The sequence below is a fragment of the Panthera leo genome, chromosome B2 (assembly GCF_018350215.1).
Source record: "Panthera leo isolate Ple1 chromosome B2, P.leo_Ple1_pat1.1, whole genome shotgun sequence".
In the NCBI taxonomy this organism is placed as follows: Eukaryota; Metazoa; Chordata; class Mammalia; order Carnivora; family Felidae; genus Panthera; species Panthera leo.
This window is the reverse complement of record NC_056683.1, coordinates 28116506-28139516: the sequence shown is the minus strand read 5'-3', so window position 1 is coordinate 28139516 and position 23011 is coordinate 28116506. Positions and strand designations below refer to the sequence as shown.

The 23011-nt window shown below is 36.2% G+C and overlaps 2 protein-coding genes across 4 annotated transcripts in view; both read right to left on the bottom strand.

Moving 5' to 3' along the window:
- Nucleotides 1-23011, bottom strand: part of EXOC2 (exocyst complex component 2) — a 279267-nt gene that overhangs the window by 247723 nt on the left and 8533 nt on the right. The gene's annotated exons all lie outside the window — the stretch shown is intronic.
- On the bottom strand, nt 1313-4720 carry HUS1B (HUS1 checkpoint clamp component B). Its single transcript, XM_042940360.1, is given in 8 exon segments — nt 1313-1316; nt 3821-3882; nt 3884-3940; nt 3942-4049; nt 4051-4284; nt 4286-4489; nt 4492-4574; nt 4577-4720. Coding segments are annotated over 8 exon segments (852 nt in total). The 5' UTR covers nt 4677-4720.

The following is a 23011-nucleotide window of genomic DNA, read 5'->3' as shown; positions in this document are numbered from 1 at the left end:
ACCATATCCTTGGTTTCCTGACTCCTAGGAGTCTAATATCACTCTTTCCTTTATACCACACTGCATACCATGAGGTCATTTTTCTATCTGATAGCCCACATTATGAGAACCTTAGTTGCTTCCTATGTGACTGAGTTACTACTGCTCACTCTGGTGTGAAAAAGAATTGAAATTAGAGTAACTCTAGTTTAAAAAAAAGAAAAAGAAAAAAAAAAGAAACCCTCCCCACTCCAAAAAACAAACAAACAAACAGAGAAACACTACTAAGAAGTAGTTTCCAATTTACTTCCAGTATTTCAAATCCATTTTGAGAGCATTTATAGAAGATCATAATCTTAACTATGTTAACCTCAAAGTTTGTCCAAGTAAAACAAAGTAATGTCTGGTAACAATAGGTAATGTCTGGGCCACTACTAATGATAATGAATCAAAAAATATGATCTATTTTCTTATTTATGATTGAGGAGTATAGCTGTGTTCCAGACATTCAAATCAGAGGCAGCTGAAAACCCAGCATTCATTATACTGGCTCATATGTAAAAATTAATGGTATTTCCTTACCATGAAACATTACTTACATGTCCCCAAACATGGGCAAACCATTATCTCAGGAAGACCATTTAGGCATTTAATTTAGAAATATAAGAATATCTGCTTTTTACTCTACAAGGTCCAAAACACATAAAACAATGCCCACCACACAGTATGTACTCAGTAATTATTTGTAAAATGAATTATAGAAAGAGATCTCTTTTCAACCTGCCCTAAATTAGAAATATCCTACATTATAATGTTTTGTTTAGTGTCACAAATAAATAATTTCTTATCACTATGAGGGAAGAGTCTAAGCCTTAAAAAACAGAATTCATCTCCAAACGTTTTCAGTTTCACAACCCATGCCAGGCTAACAGAGACATTTTTAAAGGAAAATTCTCATCTATACTTGTCATTAAGTGTCTACAAATTTTCTTCACAAAGATTTCCAAATGCAAGAAACCAGTAGTCTTTGAAAATCTGTCCTAAGGTCTTTCTTATGCAAATATACTAAACAGGTTAACAAAAATTTGGCTTTGCCTTGTCATAAACCTCATTTAATTAAAATAATATAGTATTAACCTTACACATTTTATCAATGATTTATTTTCTAAAGATACAGTGAAACATAAAAGCCTAAGTGTTTTCCTGCTTCTTAGTAGTGTTTCTCTAAAATAAAGAAACAGAAGCTGAAATAATTTCTAAACTTGATGCCTTGATTTTTTAATGTGTATTGGTCTTCCAGAGAATTATCATTTTCTGGCAGATAAATCCCTTCCTACCTGCAAGAACAAAGGACATCTTCACACAAGGACAGTAGACAACAGCTTTTAAAATGTTTTGGACTTTTTTCATTTAAATTTTATCTTTTCAGATAAGTAATAGAGTCACAAGGCAATCTAGATTTATTTTAATAAACAAAAGTATATCCAATCTGTTAAGTCTCTAAACTAAGCCATAATAGACCAAGCTCAAATACTTAACATACATAGTTTGTAGATCAGGGTTTTAAAATGGGTTCTGGCATTAATAATGGCAATACAAGATAAAAGCCCTGGGGCATCTGGGTGGCTCAGTCAATGCTGCATAGGACTTTGGCTCAGGTCACCATCTCAGGGTTTGTGGGTTCGAACCCCACCTCCGGCTCTGTGCTGATAGCTGAGCCTGGAGCCTGCTTCGGATTCTGTGCCTCTCTCTCTGACCTTCCCTTGCTCATACTGTCTCTGTCTCAAAAATAAACATTAAAAAAGAAAAGAAAATTAAAAGCCCTTAGTTACTTTTATGCTCTCTGAAACTGTTTTCTTATCTATAAATAAGGTGGGTAGATGAGATCATCCCTAAGGATGATTCTGTAAGAATTTTACTCATTGGACCAGGCTTTAAAATTCAATTAATAATTGTAAGACTAGAAACTGGCAATGCCTGACTTTTCACAACTAAACTATAATAAAAACATGTTATTTTAAAATGTTTGTATTCATTATAAACATTTTTTACTAGACCATTGAAAGAATCTGAATTTTTAAGACCTTATATTTAGATGTTACAGTATGAGATGGTCTTTTAATTTTTCTTTAATAGCAACATACCTGTAGGTTGAGTAGAGGAATAAATTACACCTCTCGTTTTCAAAAGTTACATTACAAAGACTAGGCTACAAAACTTTTATAGATACTTTCCGTTAATGAATTATTAAAAGTTAACCATCATAATAATTTACCTTAAAGTGCACAAATATGTATTTTCCAAAATAAACAATAAGTTTTTTTTCATTTTCCTGGTTTTATTAAATACAGAGAAAAGAGGCACAGGAAAAGATAGAGGGAGAGAGGGAGAGACAGACAGACGGAGGGAAGGAAGGAGAGGTAAAAAGGCAGACTTTTACTACAGCTTGAAAATTCTCACTTAATTAATAAACTAAAGGAAAAAAAATTGGAAAAGATACTAGAAACAAGTATGAGAAGTCATTTCTGTGTTATGCACAGAAAAAAAAAAGTGCATATCTTATAATTTTCTCACTGAGTTAAAGATTTGTTTTACATTTTCATCTTTCATTTAAAAAGCTTTAAAATATTCACCAAGCAACTGTGTTTAATTCATAAATTAGAAAAAAACTTAAGCCATAATTCTGAAAGTTATGTTAATAATTTTAAGATACTATGTTTGAAATAATTTTTAAAACAACTATTTAATCTTCTTATATTGAAACCCTCAGAGGACTGAAATGGAATCTGCTCAAACTGAAAGATCTTAAAGAGCCAGAGTTCAAGTGACTTGCCTAGGTCTCATGTTTCTGTGTTCTTTCCACAACACCATGAATGGAATTTACAAATCAGCAAAACAAAATAAATTAGCAAACTTAAGCATTTTATCACCAAATCGAGTAGGAAATTATTCATTAGTGATTAAAATGTAGCCATGGGAAGTCACTGAGTCTGCAAAAATAAAGGCTGCCAAGTTAAAGACTTGTCTTATTGCATAAGCCATTAAAAAAGTAAAATTTAATATGAAAGAATATAAACCTTCCCTCTAATCACTGTAGTAGTCCTTTATAACTCCTCCTTCCTCTTCCCAAAATAATGAAACATTAAGAATCATTTTCTATTAGAATAATGTAATACTATGGGGAAAAAATGAAAACTAGGTTTATATAAAAGTTACCCATAAGAAATATCTTAGTAAACATAAATTGACCATTTCCTTGAATCACAGTGAATAAGATGCACTATTAGTGAGCCTAATAACCAACTCAAGCTTTGTAGATGATAAATCTAAAACTATGAATATACATTAATACATACTTTGACCAAAAAACAGCTTAATAAAAACTATGTAATACACGCAAATGCTAAATACCTTTCAGGTATCATATCAAGCTAAGAAAACTCCCTCAGAAAATTATACTTGCTTTAAAAGAATGAAGTTCCCATTTCACATGGTAGCATTTTATAATAAAAACTGATCCAATGTTTCAGGATTCAAAGTTTTTATTTATTTTGTTACAATCCTTTTTGTTAAAAACAGTTAAAATAGAAAATCTTTTTCTTGTTGGCATCTTAAAAAGTATGAAAAAAACTGATAAAAGTCCAGAAACATAAAAAATGAACTATCCAATTCTTTCACCAATGACTTTTTTAATAAAAGCTTTGTAAAGGAAGAAGGGCTGAACAAAATGTACATTCTATATAGGTCAGTGAGGGTGCAGACTTGCAACCCAATTAACTCAGGGTCTGTTTCAGTTTTGAAAAGACCGTAAGCTTTAAAAAGAAAAAAAAAAAAAAAATACAGGCCGCTTGAATTTTTATAAGCAAAAATAAAATACTGAAAAGAGACATCTTCATGAACCAAAAACAAGATGAAGAAGAGTATTGCTCAAAATATTGCATAAGGCTATTGTAGGATTTATTTTGCTGCCCCTCGAAAAACTACAGAAGCTTCCTACTTTCCACTAGTACTTGCAACATATTCTCAGGGTTTCTATCTTGAGGCATATCCTGAGCAGACTTGGAAGGATTTTCCAAAATTGTTAAAATAACTTTTAACAGACACAACATCAGTTTGTACCCTCAAGTTCATTTTGCCATTTAGATTTGCTTCAACCAGCACTTGATCACCCAAGTTTGCTAGCCTTTCTATAGTGCTCTTCAGAGTCTTCAAAGCAGGACGAACACTAACATCATGGGCTTGCACACTGGGCTCCAGGAAATCTTCCAACACCATTCTGGGAAGCAACCTCACAGGCAATCAATCGGCTGTGTACCATAAGAGTCCAACCTGTGGGCAATGGCAGCTCCACAGCCACAGCGAGGTGGGGAGGCCACTTATTGGTCAACTGGGGCTTCAGGGCAGAGGCATTCCCTGTGCTTCTCACCGCTCTGAACAAATGATCAGATGGCAGCTCTAAATAAATCTCATTAAACTCCTCTGAAACATCTTTCATGTGAAACCAGTGGAAGAAGTCTCCCGCCTCACCTCACACCACACTCTAGCATCACAGATGACCCTGCAGTCATCAGGCCTAAAGCACACTTGTGCTGGCACATGTGGAGCCCACAGACTCTCTCCAGCTTTGATACGGTGCTGCAGATGTGAATAAAGAGCTCCATAAAGTCTTTGCCAGAAATGCTGGCACAAAACTTCATGATGCCATGAGGATGGCATCCAGAGCTTGGTCAGCAGGGGACGACCCATGTAGCAGGTCCCAACAGAGCCAATACTCGGGTTCCACTCACCTGCAGGCCCCCTGAGAAGGGCAACAAGGCATGGCAGACGTGGGGTCCCTAAAACCAAGGCCTCTGTTCCCATCTTCATCTTCCCTCTACCTCCTCCCTTAAAAAGAGCTTTACTGTTTCCACTCTGCTAATTAAAAGGACAGGCATCCCACCACAGAAACTTCTAAATATTCTTTCTAAACTGTACAAAGAAAATTGAAATCATCTTTCACAGAACCACATTTCACTCTGTTGGTATATGCATTAATACTGTCTTCATCAACCAGGACATATATGTACATACAGTTACATGTGCTTTCTAAAACTGTAGCATGCTTAGGCATACATTTGCAACTGATTTTTATCCATAAACTATAAGATGGCCATCTTTCCTCACTGGCAAATATAAATCTACATCATTTTCAGGCTGCTTAGTATTCCATTGTAGTGATGTATAATCAAAGTGACAATTCCCAATTTTTTGCTATGATGAATATGACAATGAACATTTTTCTATAAAACTTTTTGCACATTTATCCAATTATTTCCCTACAGTACATTCAAAGACGAATTACCAGTCAGAAGTTGTGCATTTAAGATCCTAACATGTACATATTACCAAACTGGCCTGCAGAAAAGCTTTATCAACACACCCTTCCACCAGGGACACTGGGTAGTAGCAATCTGTTTAATCTGTAGCAATTTGATAGGCAAAGTAAAATAAATGCTCTCAACCTGCATTGTGGGTGAATTCCATTTTAATGATCATTGCAACTTTTTATTAGGTTTATTTTCCTTGATTTTAAGACCTCTAGTAAAAACATTAACTCTCTGTCCACTTTATACACTGTGAATATCTTTCCCAGTTTATCCTTTGTCTTTTCACATTGTTTATGGCGCTCTTTGCTCTTAGGAAATTGAGTCTTTTTTAATGTCAAACCTATCAACCTTTTCTTTGCTACTTCTAGAATCATGCTTTCAAAGTCATGTTTCTGGTACTTTAATGTTGTTTTATCTTCTTAATTACCTAACTCATTTGGAATCTACTTTGGAGTATTAAATAGCTAGTTGACCAAATACCATTTCACTGAACAATCCATTGTTTTCTCCACTAGTCTGAAATGCCACTTTTATTAATGACAAAAATCCTCATTTGAGACTATTTCTAGACCTTCTATATTTTGTCCCACTGACGTATTTTGTAACTATAACATAGTTATTTTAATGAAATATTCAATAGGACAAATAATCTTTAACAAGTTATCTTAACCATCCTGTCATAGGTATTGATCCAGATGAACTTTAAAATATTGTGTAAGATTCTAAAAATAACCCTACTAAAATTTTGATGGGATTATCATGACCCTGACATACTATATTCCTGCTTCTTTTATTTACCTCTACTAACCAGACTGTAAGTCCCAAAGAAAAGGGTTTTTTATATTTCCATACACTGCTATACACCCAGCATTTAGAACATCTACCTGGATATCACTGACACTCAACACGTATTTGTTAAATGAACAAATATATCAATTACATTGACTATCTAGATAATCTCAGGACATTTAAACTATCTACAATACTGAATCTTCCCACATATTCAAATCATTTATAACTGTCAATAAACTGTTCAGCTCTGTTCACAGAGAAGCCCATGTAATTTATCTTGAAGCCAGGCAACTTACTGAGCACTGAGTCTCTCTCAATTGAAATCATTTTCCAAATGATCTTTTTCTTAATGTTTTCTCTACAGAAAATCTTATTACCTTCAAATACTATCATAACTTGGACATTTGCTCTTCAATATTTATGTGTCACTTATTTTAGTTGCCTGACTGTTTTTGCTATATAACTTCTAAAACAATGCTAAATAACTCCATTACTGGGGTGGCTGGGTGGCTCAGTCAGTTAAGCGTCCGACTTCGGCTCTGGTCATAACCTCACAGCTCGTGAGTTTGAGCCAAACGTTGGGCTCTGTGCTGACAGATGAGCCTGGAGCCTGCTTCAGATTCTGTGTCTCCCTCTCTCTCTGCCCTCCCCTGCCCCTCCACTCATGCTCTCTCTCTTTATGAAAAATAAAAAACATTAACAAAATTTAAATAACTCCAGTATTAGCAAGTATCTTTGTCTTACTTCTAAGTAAAGAGACTTTTTAGGTTTTATCCTCATTGCCCCCCCCAAATTTTAATATCATAAATACACATTTATGTACTTTATGCATAAAAATTAAGATCTTTTTTTGTCCCCTCATGGGCTAATTTTCAATTACAGTTCCTGTTGAGAATACATGCTCTATATCCAAAATCTATAAAGAACTCACCAAACTCCACACCTGAAAAACAAATAATCCAGTGAAGAAATGGGCAGAAAACATGAATAGACACTTCTCTAAGGAAGACATCCAGATGGCCAACAGGCACATGAAAAGATGCTCAATGTCACTCCTCATCAGGGAAATACAAATCAAAACCACACTCAGATACCACCTCACACCAGTCAGGGTGGCTAAAATGAACAAATCAGGAGACTATAGATGCTGGCGAGGATGTGGAGAAATGGGAACCCTCTTGCACTGTTGGTGGGAATACAAACTGGTGCAGCCGTTCTGGAAAACAGTGTGGAGGTTCCTCAAAAATTAAAAATAGATCTATCCTATGACCCAGCAATAACACTGCTAGGAATTTACCCAAGGGATACAGGAGTGCTGATGCACAGGAGCACTTGTACCCCAATGTTTATAGCAGCACTTTCAACAATAGTCAAATTATGGAAAAAGCCTAAATGTCCATCAACTGATGAATAGATAAAGAAGATGTGGTTTATATATACAATGGAATACTATGTGGCAATGAGAAAGAATGAAATATGGCCATTTGTAACAACATGGATGGAACTGGAGAGTATTATGCTAAGTGAAGTAAGTCAGGCAGAGAAAGACAGATACCATATGTTTTCACTCATATGTGGATCCTGAGAAACTTAACAGAAGACCATGGGGGAGGGGAAGGAGGGAAAAAAAAGGTTACAGAGAGGGAAGAGGCAAACATAAAAGACTCTTAAATACTGAGAACAAACTGAGGGTTGATGGGGGGTGGGGAAGAGGGGAAAGTGAGTGATGGGCATTGAGGAGGGCACCTGTTGGGATGAGCACTGGGTGTTGTATGGAAACCGATTTGACAATAAGTTATATTTAATATAAAAAAATAAAATCTTAAAGAGAAAAAAAGAGAATATACGCTCTAGTACTGTACCATTAGGTAGGCTGTTTGCTATTTTATTACATAGTAACAATTATGTTACAGAAAACAGCTTTCGATCCTTAGTTCACTGAAAGTCTGTTTTTAAAATTAGAAATGGACAGTGAAATCTATCAAATATTTTCACAGCATCTTTTGACATAACTTTATTTTTACCTATTAATATAATGAATTGAAATAAATTTCTTAATGAAGTAGTTCATATTCTAGGAATAAACTTTAATTGGTTCCATTTTACCAATCCTTTAAACATTCCTGGATTTGATTTGCTACTACTTTAAGAGTTTTATATCTTAAATCTTATTTTCAGTTAGTCAGAAATGATCTTTTCTTGTACTTCTTTGCTCATTTATTGTAATATCAAGAAGCATTCAGTAGTTTACAAATATTACTGAGCATTTACTATATCTGGAGTGCTATGCTGGCCTTACAGAAAGAATGTGAAGTTTTCCTATCTGCTATCTTACAGTTGTTTAATTATAGAAATATTCTATTCCTTATATGTTTCCTGTTGCTTGCTTGTAAAACAATCTACATCTAATGCATCATTAGCTAAGATTATTTGAGAATTTTCTTCATGATTATGGAACCACATTTTATAAATCTTAAAATAATTAGTATGTTTCAGAAAGTTAGATATTTCATTCTGATTTTCAAATTTAGTATCACACTACTTTCTTGAATAGCTGTGGTTTTATCACTTTTTTCATTGTCTTCAGTATCTGTAAATATCTCTTTTTTCATGGTTAGATTTGTAAATGCTTACTGTTTTAGTGACCTTTTATAATAACAGACCTTGATATGTTATAAATTCTACCTTTTTTCAGGAGAGGTGTTCATTACCTATAGCTTCAACCTGCAGCTTCAACATTTGCTTAAGTCCTCTTCCATGCATTTTATTTTGCTTTGCTTTTCCTACCTGTCTAGATTGAATTCTTAGTTCATTTGTTTTAGTCTTCCTTTAGTAATAACTTTTAAGGCCACCATTTTTCCTACTTATAGCTTTAGTCACACCATAGGGTTTGGCAAGCAGTGGTTGCATTGCTCACTTGTAAATGATCCGTAGTTGCAGTTTTTATTTCTTCTTTGATCCAAGATTAACTTTAGAAAACTTTAAAAACTTCCAGTTAACAGTTTATTGTGGAACTTTTTTTTTTTTTTTTTTTTTTAATTCCAGCTTTTACTTGCTTCATTCTTATTCCAGAGTTTGTTTACTTGTTTTGGTCAGAGAATGCAGTCCACAAATGTCCTAACTGGGGAATTTATTGAGAGTTCTCTTCTTAAATCTCTTCATTTACTTATTCACTGAGCTTCTCCAGTGTCTATTTTAGATCAGGAGTCAGCAAACTACAGCAACCAAGAAATTTGGTCTGCCCACCCGTTTTTGTAAATAAAGCTTTATTGGAACACAGCTACGTGAATTCATTTCCATGTTGTTTATGACTGCCTTCTCACTGCAACAGGAAAGATGAGTAGTTGCAATAAAAACCTTAAGGCCAAGAAAAGCCTAATATTTACTATCTCACTTTTCAGAAAAAGTCTATCAACCCCTGTTAGGTGATGGCAGGTCAGGTCAGCATCCCCTGCCTCAACAGGATTATAATCTGAAAGACTTGCAGCTGAAACTGTCTGAATTTCCAGGTATATGTTAAGGTTCCCTTCTGTTTCCAGCACTGGCATTTTCCTCACAGTGATCAGAACATATAAGAAAATAAGAGAGAAAGTAAAAAATATTGGCATATACGATGGCATTTTTATCCTGTAAATCCTAATGATACAAAACTGAATGAATCCTCCAAATATTACTTACGCTTACAAAAAGAATTTCAAAAATTGTTTTAACATCCCTTCTAGAAATTAAGGTCTGTTAAATCAGAGTTCTTGCACAGAACTGAGAGTTGGTACTTAGCTTTGTTTAAGACTTGACAAGTTAGATGTTTTTCTGAATAGACTTTTTAATAGTTTTTGGCTTACAGGAAATTTAAGTAGAAAGTACAGAGAATTCCCATATACCTGTAAATATTAGTTGAGGGAAACCTCATTTAGGATGGAGTCAGGAAGCCCTGAAGGAGTTTTCCATCACAGCTTACTTCACATTCCTGGGCAGGAAGAATCCAATTTACTACTCCAGCAGGTGGAAGATTTTCTCCTTGCCCAGCAACAGCTCAGCCACAACTCAGACGATGGGAAACCATCACTGTTAGGTGGAAGCTAGGCATGAGTGACAGGATGATGGACCTTAGACATCTTGATGGAAAGACCCAACAGAGGACTGCCCAGAGACAACCCCATTTCACCCCTCTAGCAGGCTGTTTATGGTTACCAGATCCTGGCAGAGGAAGAGCTACGTTTGTTGTGCTTGCCCTTATTTGACCTATGTCTCTAGAATAAAAAAACTGCTGCAGTTTCACAGGAAAGGGCATGCTTAGTTAGCTATTTATTGTATAATCCAAGCCTGTCATTCAAATGTTGCAACCCTAGGACCCACACAAAAGAAAAAATTGGAGTTTCTAGGGCCTTTGCCTCTCTTGACTGGCCCTCTTCTCCCTTGGAGCGTACTTTAATAAAACTTTTCTCACTTTACTTTCATTTATCTGTCCTGTAATTCTTTACTGTGGCAGCAAAAAGAACTGAGGCTTCTGCTAGTAAAATAACAGTTTTATTTTTTAGGTTAACATCATTAATATTTACTTTATTAGAACTAGAAACCTATAGCATGCTTCAGTGGCTTTTTCATTTTTAGTTTGAAAAGTTGTAATAGTTGTGCCTAAACTTAAAAAGCGCATTCTGGGGAAGCCTGGTGGCTCAGTCAGTTAAGCATCCGACTTTGGTTCAGGTCATGATCTTACGGTTTCTGAGTTCGAGCTCCAAGTCAGGCTCTGTGCTGACAGCTCAGAGCCTAGAGCCTGCTTTGTATTCTGTGTCTCTCTCTGTCCTTCTTCCATTCATGCTGTCTCTCTCTCTCAAAAATAAACATTAAAAAAAAAAAAAAAAATGGGGGTCGCCTGGGTGGCTCAGTCAGTTAAGCATCCAGCTTCAGCTCAGGTTACGATCTCACAGTTCATGAGTTCAAGCCTCAAGTACCCATGATTTTCCTCTCTCAACTGCCAAGTATATAGTCAGTCTCTCTTCATGGTCCCAGGGCAGCTCTTCCTGACCATAAGTCCTGTCCCAGTGCTTTAATAAAATCACCTTTCTTGCACCAAAGACGTCTTCAAGGATTCTTTCTTGGCAGTGGGTTCCGAATCCCACCCCTCCACTCTAAAAAACCTCATGAGGGCCATTTTTCCTCTGAAGAGTTCACACACACTATAAGAAAATTATCTTGTACAAAATGTAGACTGTGAATACTTCCCAAAGCCTACCAGTAAAAATGAGTTTGGACTATGGTAAACACAAAAGAAAGCGTATCTCCAAAACACAACAGTAACTTCAAAAATAATTGGGAGAAGGGGGTTAGATATCAAATGCTTTCTCTCAATACTCTTTTCTAGGTCATATTTATGCCTCTTCTCATTGTCAATATGATTCACTACTATGATCTTTGCTCTGCTCTGCTACTAAATCGTGAAGCTGTGATACAAAGTCCTGGTCCATGTATTAATCATGGTTTTTGTTTTTCTGTATTTTATAATGCTTTGACATCTTGGGGCCTTGCAGACTAGGAAAGGAACTGCCTCTCAGAGGATTAGCTAATTCCTAGAGAGAGCAAACAACTTGCCAGGAGCAGGCCTTTGATATGCAAACCAACCAATCCAGAGTCCACAGCTACCTTTTCTCAGGCTCCTGCAGTCCAGAACAACATTCCCCAGCCCTAAACACACCAAGGTCAGATACTAGACACCTGAGGATAACTGTAGTTTGCCAAAATCAAACTATCCAATCCTAAACTTGCTCAGCTTGCCTACCCTGCCTTGCCTGTTCCTTCTGAAGAAAAACACAATAAAGGCTCTAGCCATTCTCACACTTTCTGCCTACTGACCAACCCTAGTACTTTCCCCAACCCTGGCTTCTCCCACCCTGCCTGGCAAGGTATGCCCCCTCCTCTTAGGGACTGTGAATAACAAACTGTCTTTTCAAGAGCTACCTTTTCTCCTGCTGTTGGCCTCACTATAACTGAATAATAATAAAACCTACATTTAAAACAGTCCTCCCTTTTCAATCTTTTCTGGGCCACTATGAGTAAATGCCAATCTTCGCTCTTCACCAAAGAGTCTCAGGCTAGCAGGAGGGAAGAAAGAAAGCAAAAAATATTTAGAAATTCCTTAACTCCAAGTGTTTTAAGGGAATCTGGCCACAGTTATGTTTTTATATTATTTATCCAAGGCAAATTAGTGACAGGAGAATCCAGGATTACTGACCTCTGACTTTTGCAGACTACATGAAGAGATGCTTTATTCATTCTCAGAGATGTGTACCATATCACCCATGGTTCCAAACTGACTCTTTGGAAAGGACAGGTTCTCCTGGTGACTCTGAGGATGCAAGGTTCTGCAATTTCCCACATGACACTTTTTGGGGATCTTGACTACTTAATTAGTGGATTAAAGTTTTCATGTGTAATGGACAGTTAGCATTTGAAGTGTATATTTAGAAACAAATATGGCTTTTGCCTTTATTTAAAATATTTTTCAATATAATATAACACAAATAACATCAGTAAAGGACATAGCCATTAATTAAAAAATAACACAACATGTCTTAGATAATAAGCAAACATCAATTAATAATAGTAATAACAGTTATAATTATTGAACGCTATATTATCCTTCCCATGTAATAACTTTTAATCCTCACAACTTCCCTGTGAGGATACCCTGTTAATACTTTGTATTAACATCCCACAACTAATAACTGAAAGAGCAGGATTCACACGTAGGCAATCTTGCTCAAGTGCCTGTGTCTGTAATCTCTCTCTCTCTCTCTCTCTCTCTCTCTCACACACACACACACACACACACACACACACACACACACACACACAGATGTACTTCATATATGAAAAAAGCACCAAAAAGAATAGTTTTCACAAGTGCTGACAAGCTGACCTCTCAGCCCAGCTCCACAGTGTGGCCATGTTAATGCACTAAGAGATGCAGACTGCCATTAAGGGCACCACCAACAGTCTATATCAGAACAAAGCAAATTAACTTAAATGGGGTAAAGCACACTGATGTCATTAGAACACACTTTAGTAAGAAAAACCGACCTGTTCAGTTGGGAAGGAAATAAAACCCTAGAAAAGCCAATTAACTAGTAGGAGTCAAAAGACACAGATGCAAATCCTAACTATATGATTTATTCAGGCCCCTTTAAACTCCTAGTTTTCTCATCTATAATATGGGAATAATAGCTAACTTTACAGGTACCCTGAGAGGATTAAATGAAAAATCTCTCCAAACTTTAAAGCTCATTATAAGAATAATACAGCATTGCTCCTCTGCATATATAAAAATCCAACTTTAAGTGAATTTATGGGCTGGGTGAGTCGTTAACTGTGCTGTCATGTTGGAGACTGGATGTGAAACTTTACAGGAGGATGGCCTTAATCTGTTTTAAGACAGAAGAGATATTAACAAAGAAATAAGAAAATTATAAGATTCATGCCACATAATTTGGGAAAGACCCAAGAAGCAGGAGGGAGATGGCTAAATATAATACTGCAACCGTAAACAATTATATCTCAAGACCAGGGAAACTACTTCTTTAAAGCCACAGCACTGTAGTTCACAATCCAATGAAACAATTCCAAATGCTGACTATGATATATACCCAAGATAGTCAAATACTAAGCTTAATAGTCTAAACAATTACTTTATTTTCTTGTTTTTTTTAAATTTTTTAAATGTTTTTATTTATTTTTGAGACAGAGAGAGAGCATGAGCAGGGGAGGGGTAGAGAGAAGGAGACACAGAATCCGAAGCAGGCTCCAGGCTCTGAGCTGTCAGCACAGAGCCTGATGCGGGGCTCGAACTCACAGACTGTGAGATCATGACCTGAGCTGAAGTCGGACGCTTAACCGACTAAGCCACCCAGGTGCCCCATCTTTGTTTATTTTTAATATATTAATTTGAATACCCAAAATAGTTATAGTCCAAAGCATAATTTTCTTGCTTACATTAATTCAAGCATCAATATAGTTTAAGAATTCTTGGTTAAAGAGTCAAATATAATTTTGATTAAGCAAAAAAACCTAGAATAACATAAGAGTGAATGTATATTACAGCTTTGAGCATGGAAAGACTAAGTTTGAACCTGATGGAACAATCCGAACAGTGAACACATCATATAGAAATGTACACCTTCTGGGGTGGTTCAGTCAGTTAAGCGTCTGACTTCAGCTCAGGTCATGATCTCACGGTTCATGGGTTCGAGCCACACGTTGGGCTCTGTGCTGACAGCTCAGAGCCTGGAGCCTGCTTTGGATTCTGTATTTCCCTCTCTCTCTGCCCCTCCCTGCCTGACGTTCTGTCTCAAAAATAAATAAGCGTTAAAAAAATTTTTTTAAAGACATGTACACCTTAGTAAATGAGACAACCAAATTTAAAAGCCAAATGGGAAATTAAAGAAAATGTTCAAAATAAAACATGAATAGCTTTATTATAAATACATCTCACAAAATCAACAGAAAAACACTAAGACTCAAAAAAAAAAAAATAGAGAAAGGCATAAAGCAGAAAATTCCCAATAGAGGAAATGCAATCAATAAAGAAAAATATGGGAAAAAAAATCAACCTTACAGAAATAAAAATTACAAGGGATTCCACGGTTGGACAATTAGTGAAAAATATTTAAGACAATCATGATTGTCCAGTGAATCTGTGTAGTGCTCCCATGTACTGCTGGCAGCAATACAAACCATTCCAACCCTTTGGAAAACAAAAATTTAGCAAAATGTGTCGAAGTCTTACAAATGCTTGGAATATATTCTTTTTTTCCCCAACATATTGATTCAACAACTCTATACCTTATGCTATACTCACCACAGGTAGAGCTACCATCTTTCACCATACAACACTATTATAATACCATTGACTATATTCCTTATGCTATACATTCATACTGTGCCTTATTCCACAACTAGAATTCTGTACCTCCCACTCCCGTTTACCTGGTTTACCCATCCCTCCTTTCTCCCTCCTCTCTAGCAACTATCAGTTTGTTCTTTGTATTTATGGGTCTGTTTCCACTTTTTGTTTTTTTTTAGATTCCATATATAAGTGAAAGTATATTGTATTTGCCTTTCTCTAACTTATTCACTTAGTATAATGCCCACTAGACCCAACCATTTTGCACATATGGCTAGATCTTATTCTTTTTATGGCTGAGTAATGGTCCACTGAATATATATACCACTTCTTTATCCATTCATCCAATTTAGGTTGCTTGTGTATCTTGGCTATTATAAATAATAGTGCAATAAACAGTAGTGCAAATTAGTGTTTAGTAGTGCAATTTAGTGTTTAGTTAGTAGCTTCAAATTAGTGTTTTCATTTTCTTGGGTAAATACCCAGCAGTGGAATTACTGGATCATATGATATTTCTATTTTTTTTTTTAATGTTTATTTTTGAGAGAGAGCATGCGCAAGGGGAGAGAGGTGCAGAGAGAGAGGGAGACAGAGGATCTGAAGCAGGCTCTGCACTGAGAGCAGCGAGCCCCATGTGGGGCTCAAACTCACGAATCATGAGATCATGACCTGAAGTCCAGCGCTTAACCGACTGAGCCACCCAGGCAGCCCTCTGTTGTTGTTGCTGGGTTTTTTTTGTTTTTTGTTTTTTGTGTGGTTTTTTTTTTTTTTTTGAAGAACCTCCATACTGTCTTCCACAATGGCTGCACCTATTTACGTTCCTACAAACAGTACACAAGAGCTTCTTTTTCTCCACATGCTCACCAATACTTATTTCCTATCTTTATTTTAGTCATTCTCACAAGTGAAAGGTACTATCTCTGTGGTTTTGCTTTGCATTTAGCTGATAATTAGTATGTTGACTATCTGTTCATTAGTCTGTTACCCATATGTATGTCTTCTTTGGAAAAAATGTCTATTCAGGTGCTCTACTTTTTGAGTTAATTTGGTTTTTTGGTGTTGAGTTCTGTAAGTTCTTTATATATTTTGGATATTAGCCACTTATTATTTGCAAAAGGTGGTAAGTTGCCTTTCTGTGTCGTTGGTTTCCTTCATTGTGCACAAGCTTTTTATGTGATGTAGTCCCAGTAGTTTATCTTTGCCTTTGTTTCCCTTGTCTAAGGAGACACATCTAGAAAAATGTTCCTAAGGCCAATGTCAAAAAGATTACTGTCTATGTTTTCTTATAAGAATTTTATGGTTTCAGGTTTCACATTTAGGTCTTTAATCCATCTTGGGTTTATCTTTGTGTATGGTGTAAGAAAGCAGTCCAGTTTTCCCAGCACCATTTATTGAAGAGACTCTCTTTCCCCACTGCATATTCTTATCTCCTTTGTCATAGATTAACTGACCAAGTAAGCATGAGTTTATCTCTGGGTTCTCCATTCTGTTCCATTGATTTATGTGTCTATTTTTGTGCCAGTACCATACTGTTTTGATTATTATAGCTTTGTAGTGTATCTTGAAATCTGGGTGATACCTCCAGCTTTCTTCTTTCTCAAGATTGCTTTGGCTATTTGGGGTCTTTTGTAGTTCCATAACAAATTTTAGTATTATTTGTTCTAGTTCTGTGAAAAATATTGTATTTTGATATGACTGGATTGAATCTGTAGATTGCTTTGCGTAGTAGAGACGTTTTAACAATATTAATTCTTCCTAACTGTAAGCATGTTCTGTCTTTCCATATGTTTTTGTGGTCTTCAATTCCTTTCATCAATGTTTTCTAATGTTAAGAGTACAGGTATCTTACCTCCTTTGTTAACTGTATTCAAAGGTATTTTATTCTTTTTGGTACAAGTGTAAATGAAACTGTTTTCTCAATTTCTTTCTGCTACTTTGTTATTAGTGTAAACACAACAGATTTCTGTATATTAATTCTGTATCCTGTAACTTTAGTGAATGCATTTATTAATTCCAATAGGTTTTTGGTGGAGTCTTCAAGGAATTTTTTTATATAGAATCATGTCATCGGAAAATAGTGACAGCTTTTCTTCTTTAACAATCTGGATGCCTCTTACTTGTTTTTTGCTTTTTTTGTTTTTTTGTTTTTGTTTTTTGTCTGTCTTGGCTAAGACTTCCAGTAGTGTGTTGAATAAAAGTGGTAAAATGGACATCTTTGTCTCATTCCTGATGTTAGGGGAAAAGCTCTCATTTCTTCACCATTGAATATAATGTGACCTATGGGACTGTCATATAAGGCCTTTATTACACTGAGGTATATTCCCTCTAATCCCACCTTTTTGAGAGTTTTTATCATGAACAGATGTTGAATTTTGTCAAATGCCTTTTATGCATCTATTTAGATAAATATATGATTTATATCCTTCACATGTTGATTGATATGGGAATACTGAGCCATCCTTGCATCCCATAATAAATCCGACTTGATCATGGCAAATGATCTTTTTAACGTACTGTTGAATGTGGTTTGCTAATATTTTGAGACTTAAAACATTCTTAAAAGGTGACCAATGTATAAAATAATCCAAACCATGAGGATTATTAGGCATGAAGGTTTCCATAACTGCAATTATTTATTAACACAAGGGGGAAAAAAATAAAAACATCCCAAACAACTAGAAAACGACTTACGTAAAATATGAAGGTCTATCCAAGGAAAAAATTTTTTTTAAGTTTATTTATTTTTGAGAGAGAGCATGTGCAAGCGAGAGGGAGAGGGGCAGAGAAAGAGGAGAAAGGAGAAACTGAATCCCAAGCAGATTCCACACTGTCAGGGCAGACCCTGACATGGGGTTCAAACCACAAACTGTGAGATGATAACCTGAGCTGATATCAAGAGTCAGACACTTAACCGACTGAGCCACCCAGGTGCCCCATCCAAGCAAATATTATGCAGTAAGTGATATATTACAAAAAGATGCCAGAGCAAGAAAATATTTATAACAAATTAGTTTTTAAAAGGGGCCATGTGTGTGTGTGTGTGTGTGTGTGTGTGTGTGTGTATATATATATGTAAATATGTAAATCTATATTTAGCAAATCATTTAGCATTTTAGAATACTTACTTCAAGGAACTTTGTGGTATATTTTTAAATCATTTTGTGTATGTATGTATATACATTATATTATGCATAATATATTATAAAGCTTCCATGGGACAGTCTTCTGACTAGATGTTTGGAAAAATTTCAGCCTGCTTATCAAATGCCCTTTACTGGTCAAGAGCCTATTGGGAAGAAAGAGAAAATTGACTCAATGGACATCATTCTAGCACAGACAGTTTCTATTAAAAACGTAACTATGGGGTACCTGGGTGGCTCAGTCAGTTAAGCGTCCAACTCTTGGTTTCAGCTCAGGTAATGATGTCACAGTTTGAGTTCAAGCCCCACATTGGGCTCCCTACTGTCAGCGCAGAGCCCACTTCAGATCCTCCGTCCCTCTCTCTCTCTGCTCCTCCCCAACTTGCAGGTTCTCTCTCTTAAAAATAAACAAAACATTAAAAAATATATTAAAAAAAAAAAAAGAAAAAACCTGCCTTTGTACAAGTATATATGTTTGAATGGATATGGGAAAGTCTAAGATGGATAGACACCAAAGGTTAACATTACAGGAGGAATGAGACTGGAGAGGGTAGAGGGGTCAGAGAAGTCATGTTTTTTATACATTTTTATATTGGTTTCCCTGTGGCAGTGAACATGTATACAAATTTTCCAGAGATGTAGTAAGGCCTTGGACACAGAAAGGTCAATTCCAGAGCATGGTATGGAGTAACCCTATGAATGGGGATACAAGGCAGTATATAGCTTCCTTGGTAATGCTGACCACATAATGTTTCCTCTTGACAGATCTGGAACTGCTGATTTCTCTTATTAATGGATTTTCTTATGAAAGAGATAACAAATAATATTCCCTACATTTAACAAAAAAAGAAAGGATGGGGCACCTAGGTGGCTCAGTGAGTTTAGCGTCCAACTCTTGATTTCAGCTCAGGTCATGATTTCATGGTTTGAGATCAAGCCCCACATCAGGCTCTGCACTGATAGCATGAAGCCTGCCTGAGATTCTCTCTCTCTACCTCTCTCTCTCTGCCCCTCCCTTGTTTGCACACACACACACTCACTCTCTCTCAAAATAAATAAGTAAACATTAAAAGGCGGGGGTGGGGGGAGAATTGCTGTACCAAGGTCTCTGATAAAGAACTGTCCTCAATGGGCTTGGCTAAGACTGCATCATGTGCTTTTCTTTACTCCTAGGACCTAGTCCAGTACCAGAACAAAGCAGATACTCAGTAAAACAGTGATTGGGCTGAACAGACCTGGGAACACATGGGCTGTCAATTCTCTCTTCTTTTGGCTCTTCAGGGACAGCAGCAAACTTTAAGCCATGTGGAATTTTAGCTATGAGAATTGAGATGTGGTCTTTGAACAGAATGTCCGCTTGATTTGTACCACTGCAGGATATACACCATTTCTTGATTCTGTATCATGTCCCACACACTATTTTTTAAACCAGTAAATCTATCACTTGTTAGCCTCCAGGCTAAGATCAAATGTAAACTAATAAATCCATGCCACACTAGCAATCAAAAACTACTAAAAAATTGAGTCTTCTAACTACAACCTAAAAGTTTACTCAAACTGTGACAGCTCCTCTTAATACTCTATACAGAAATGCTAACTATAAAGACAAGTTATTTGTTCATGCCACAGAAAGGAATCAGAAATGAATCCAAATTAACCACAAAGTGAAGAACAACTCATCTTCTGTGGGTCACCTCTGAGTGACAGTAGGTCAAGTTCAAACGTGGCCTCTAATTACAAGGCCCAAGAGGTGAAAAACTTGATACTGTATTGCCTCTTCCATAAAGAATTACCTGAAAATCAGAAATTCTAATGAGTAGGGTCAGATCTTTAATACTGTGTCCTTTTCAAAAAAATATCTTAAATGTCTAAATCAAAATTAGTTGTACCTCTCATAATTCTTTACATTAGAAAAATACTTATTTTTCAACCATCCTTTATTTCTATAAAAACTAGGCCAAAACTGACTTAAGTTTGATTTTTCAAATGTCAAAATCCACACATAAAAAAGAAGAGCAAAACCAAAAATATATTCTAAAATTCTACTTTTTGGTTCTAAATAATAAAAACTCCAAAGACAGTAATTTTTGTCTTAGATTTAAAGATGAACTTGTATTCAACAAAGATGCACTTAGAAATGCTATTTTAAAAATGCTGCCAAAGCAGTGTAGCTCAAAAGACAATGTTTCTCTGCCCTTGAAAGAGAATCAACTGCTGTTGAGGCCAATTGCCACCTCCGTTACATAGACCAAAACTCTGCTCCTCTTCCTTTTCAGTGTTCATTAGCCCAATAAAAGCAAAGCAGGAATGGAGGGATTTGGTTCAATCAGGATTTATCCTTTTAGAGTTCTAGATCAAATTTCAAAAGCCAGTTAGCAACGGCATTGCTCAGTTCAAGACAGGATGAGAACAGGTCCCTGCATGACTTACTCCTACAAGGAAGGGCTGGGTGACTGACATGGCATTTCTATAAAATATAAGCCTAGAGCATTTCACAGCTCCTGTTAAATATTTCTGAGTTTCTGAAACATAAGTTCAATTCTACTTATAATGTTTACTTGATTATACCCATCGTTTATCAATGTTTTTTCTATCTATAGAATTTTCACTCATTAGGTAAAAGAAATAGGGTAATGACTGACACCATGCACATATTTTGCCATAGTCAACACAAAAGGTTACATATTATATGACTGCATTTATATAAAAGTTCAGAATAAGTAAACCCATAACGATAAAGTATATTATTGGTAGCTAGAGAAGGGGGGATGGAAAAGGATTGACAGGATTCAGAGTTTTCTTGTGGAGTAAGGAAAATGTTCCAGGATTAGATAGTAGCAATGTTTTGCATAACACTAATTTTGCTTCAGAATTCTTGGGAGCAATAGATTACCATTTTCACCACCAAACAGAACACTCAAAAAATGGACACAAGAGGAAATACAAGATGATAGCATTAAAAAAAAAAAAAGCATTTGACACTACTTGAATTCTTAAAGTCTTCTGATTTAAGATCAAATGAGATGAAAGAAAGAAAACCTTGGCCAGGACGAAAGAACAGGAGGGAGTAGGAAAGACTTTATTTACCCTCCCAGTGATGGAAACTGAGTTCATTAACTAAAACTCAGGGTAAAAATAATGGGGAAGAGGTACCTGGGTGGCTGAGTCGGTTAAGCATCAACTCCTGACTGCAGCAGAGGTTGTGATCTCATGGTTCCTGAGGTGAGCCCCACATTGGACTCTGTGCTAACAGCCCGGAGCCTGCTTGAGATTCATTCTCATTCTCTCGCTTTTTCAAAATATATAAACTTTTAAAAAATAAGTAAATAAAACAAAAATGACAGGGAAAATAGTGGAACAACAATAAGCTAGACATATTAACCTCTCTGGAAAATGTCAGTGGCCGAGACTTTCCAGTCCTAGACAACACATCAGTAACACCAACTCCATTCCAGCAAGACTGTGGGGAAGATGGGGAAATAAAGAAGCTAAGCAATGCGAAATCCCAAGTGATATCAACAGTCTAGTGTTTACTTAAATGACAAAATACTTGACTATCTTAGTAATAATGTTCAGAAGTGAGAGAGGAACAAAAATCAAGATACTACTGCTAATTTATTTACAATGAAAGAATTAGAAAAAAAGATATTGTCCTAAATTTATACTACTGCATAAAAAGTTTCACTTGTCTCAACCTGTCAGATCTGTATTATAAGCCAATATCACTGTATTATAAGCCAATGTGACAAATATAATAATTACAGTAAACAGGCATGCCAAAATCAATGCAGATTTTCAAAAAGGGTCAAGGAATCAACTGTCAGCTTAAATTGGTTAATTCTATTAAAATTGTTAAACATGACAGACTGTTGTCACACAACTCCCAGATTCTTTTACATGAGCAGAGTTGGATTAATTTGACCCAATTTTGTATAATAGCTTTTCCCATTTCTAAAAATACATCAACTTTGTCACTTACTTAAAATCTCTGCTTTACTTCTCTAGCTTGACCTCAAAAGAAACTTCTTCAAGGCCATATATCTTGACATAGTGAAAGCAAAATAATCACAGCACTCAGCAGTGCTATTAACATTTCTGAGCCACAGGGATTAAACAGGCAGATGCTATGGAAAGTGCCTGTTGGGAGAAGACAGGGAGTTGAGACTGCACCACAGCTGTGAGGGATTGAAGCTGCTAGCTATGGAATCAAGTTTAGGAGAAACTCTGGGCACAATTCCGGCATCCGAAATAAATTAAAGTAAACAGTCTTGCTCTCTCTCATCCACCCTGTTAGCAGCCTCTCGACTGAGTGAGACCACACACTCAGACCACACAGCGCCAGCTGAACTCCTCGCACGCAACATCTACAAGCTGTCACTCGGCAGCACAGAGGGCAAGGGGGGGGGGAGGGGGGGGAGGTTGAAGGAGAGTGAGAAAAGAGAGAGGGAAAGGGGGGGAGGGGAAAGTGGAGAATCTCCTCTACATACAGCTGGACTGAGTGATATGTGGTTTAGAGAAAGGGAAAAACCTCCCTGAGAAAACAAGCTGGCCATGGCCTTGTGTATCCTTGACCTGTACTCCCCCATACCAATTTAGTAGCTGATGAAGGATTAACAAAGCATGCATTTAACATCAATTAACCTTCTATCCATCACAGGTCAAAAGAGAAAACTGTCATTATAAAAGTATTTCATTAAAATAAAGAGGAAAGGCCACATTTTCTTATAATTTATAATGTATACTTAAACAAGTGCATTTTCTTTTATTTTATATTATATTGGTTTTAACCCGTCTGCTTCTTTTCCTTTAATGGAGCACACAGAATGAATTTAGTGTTT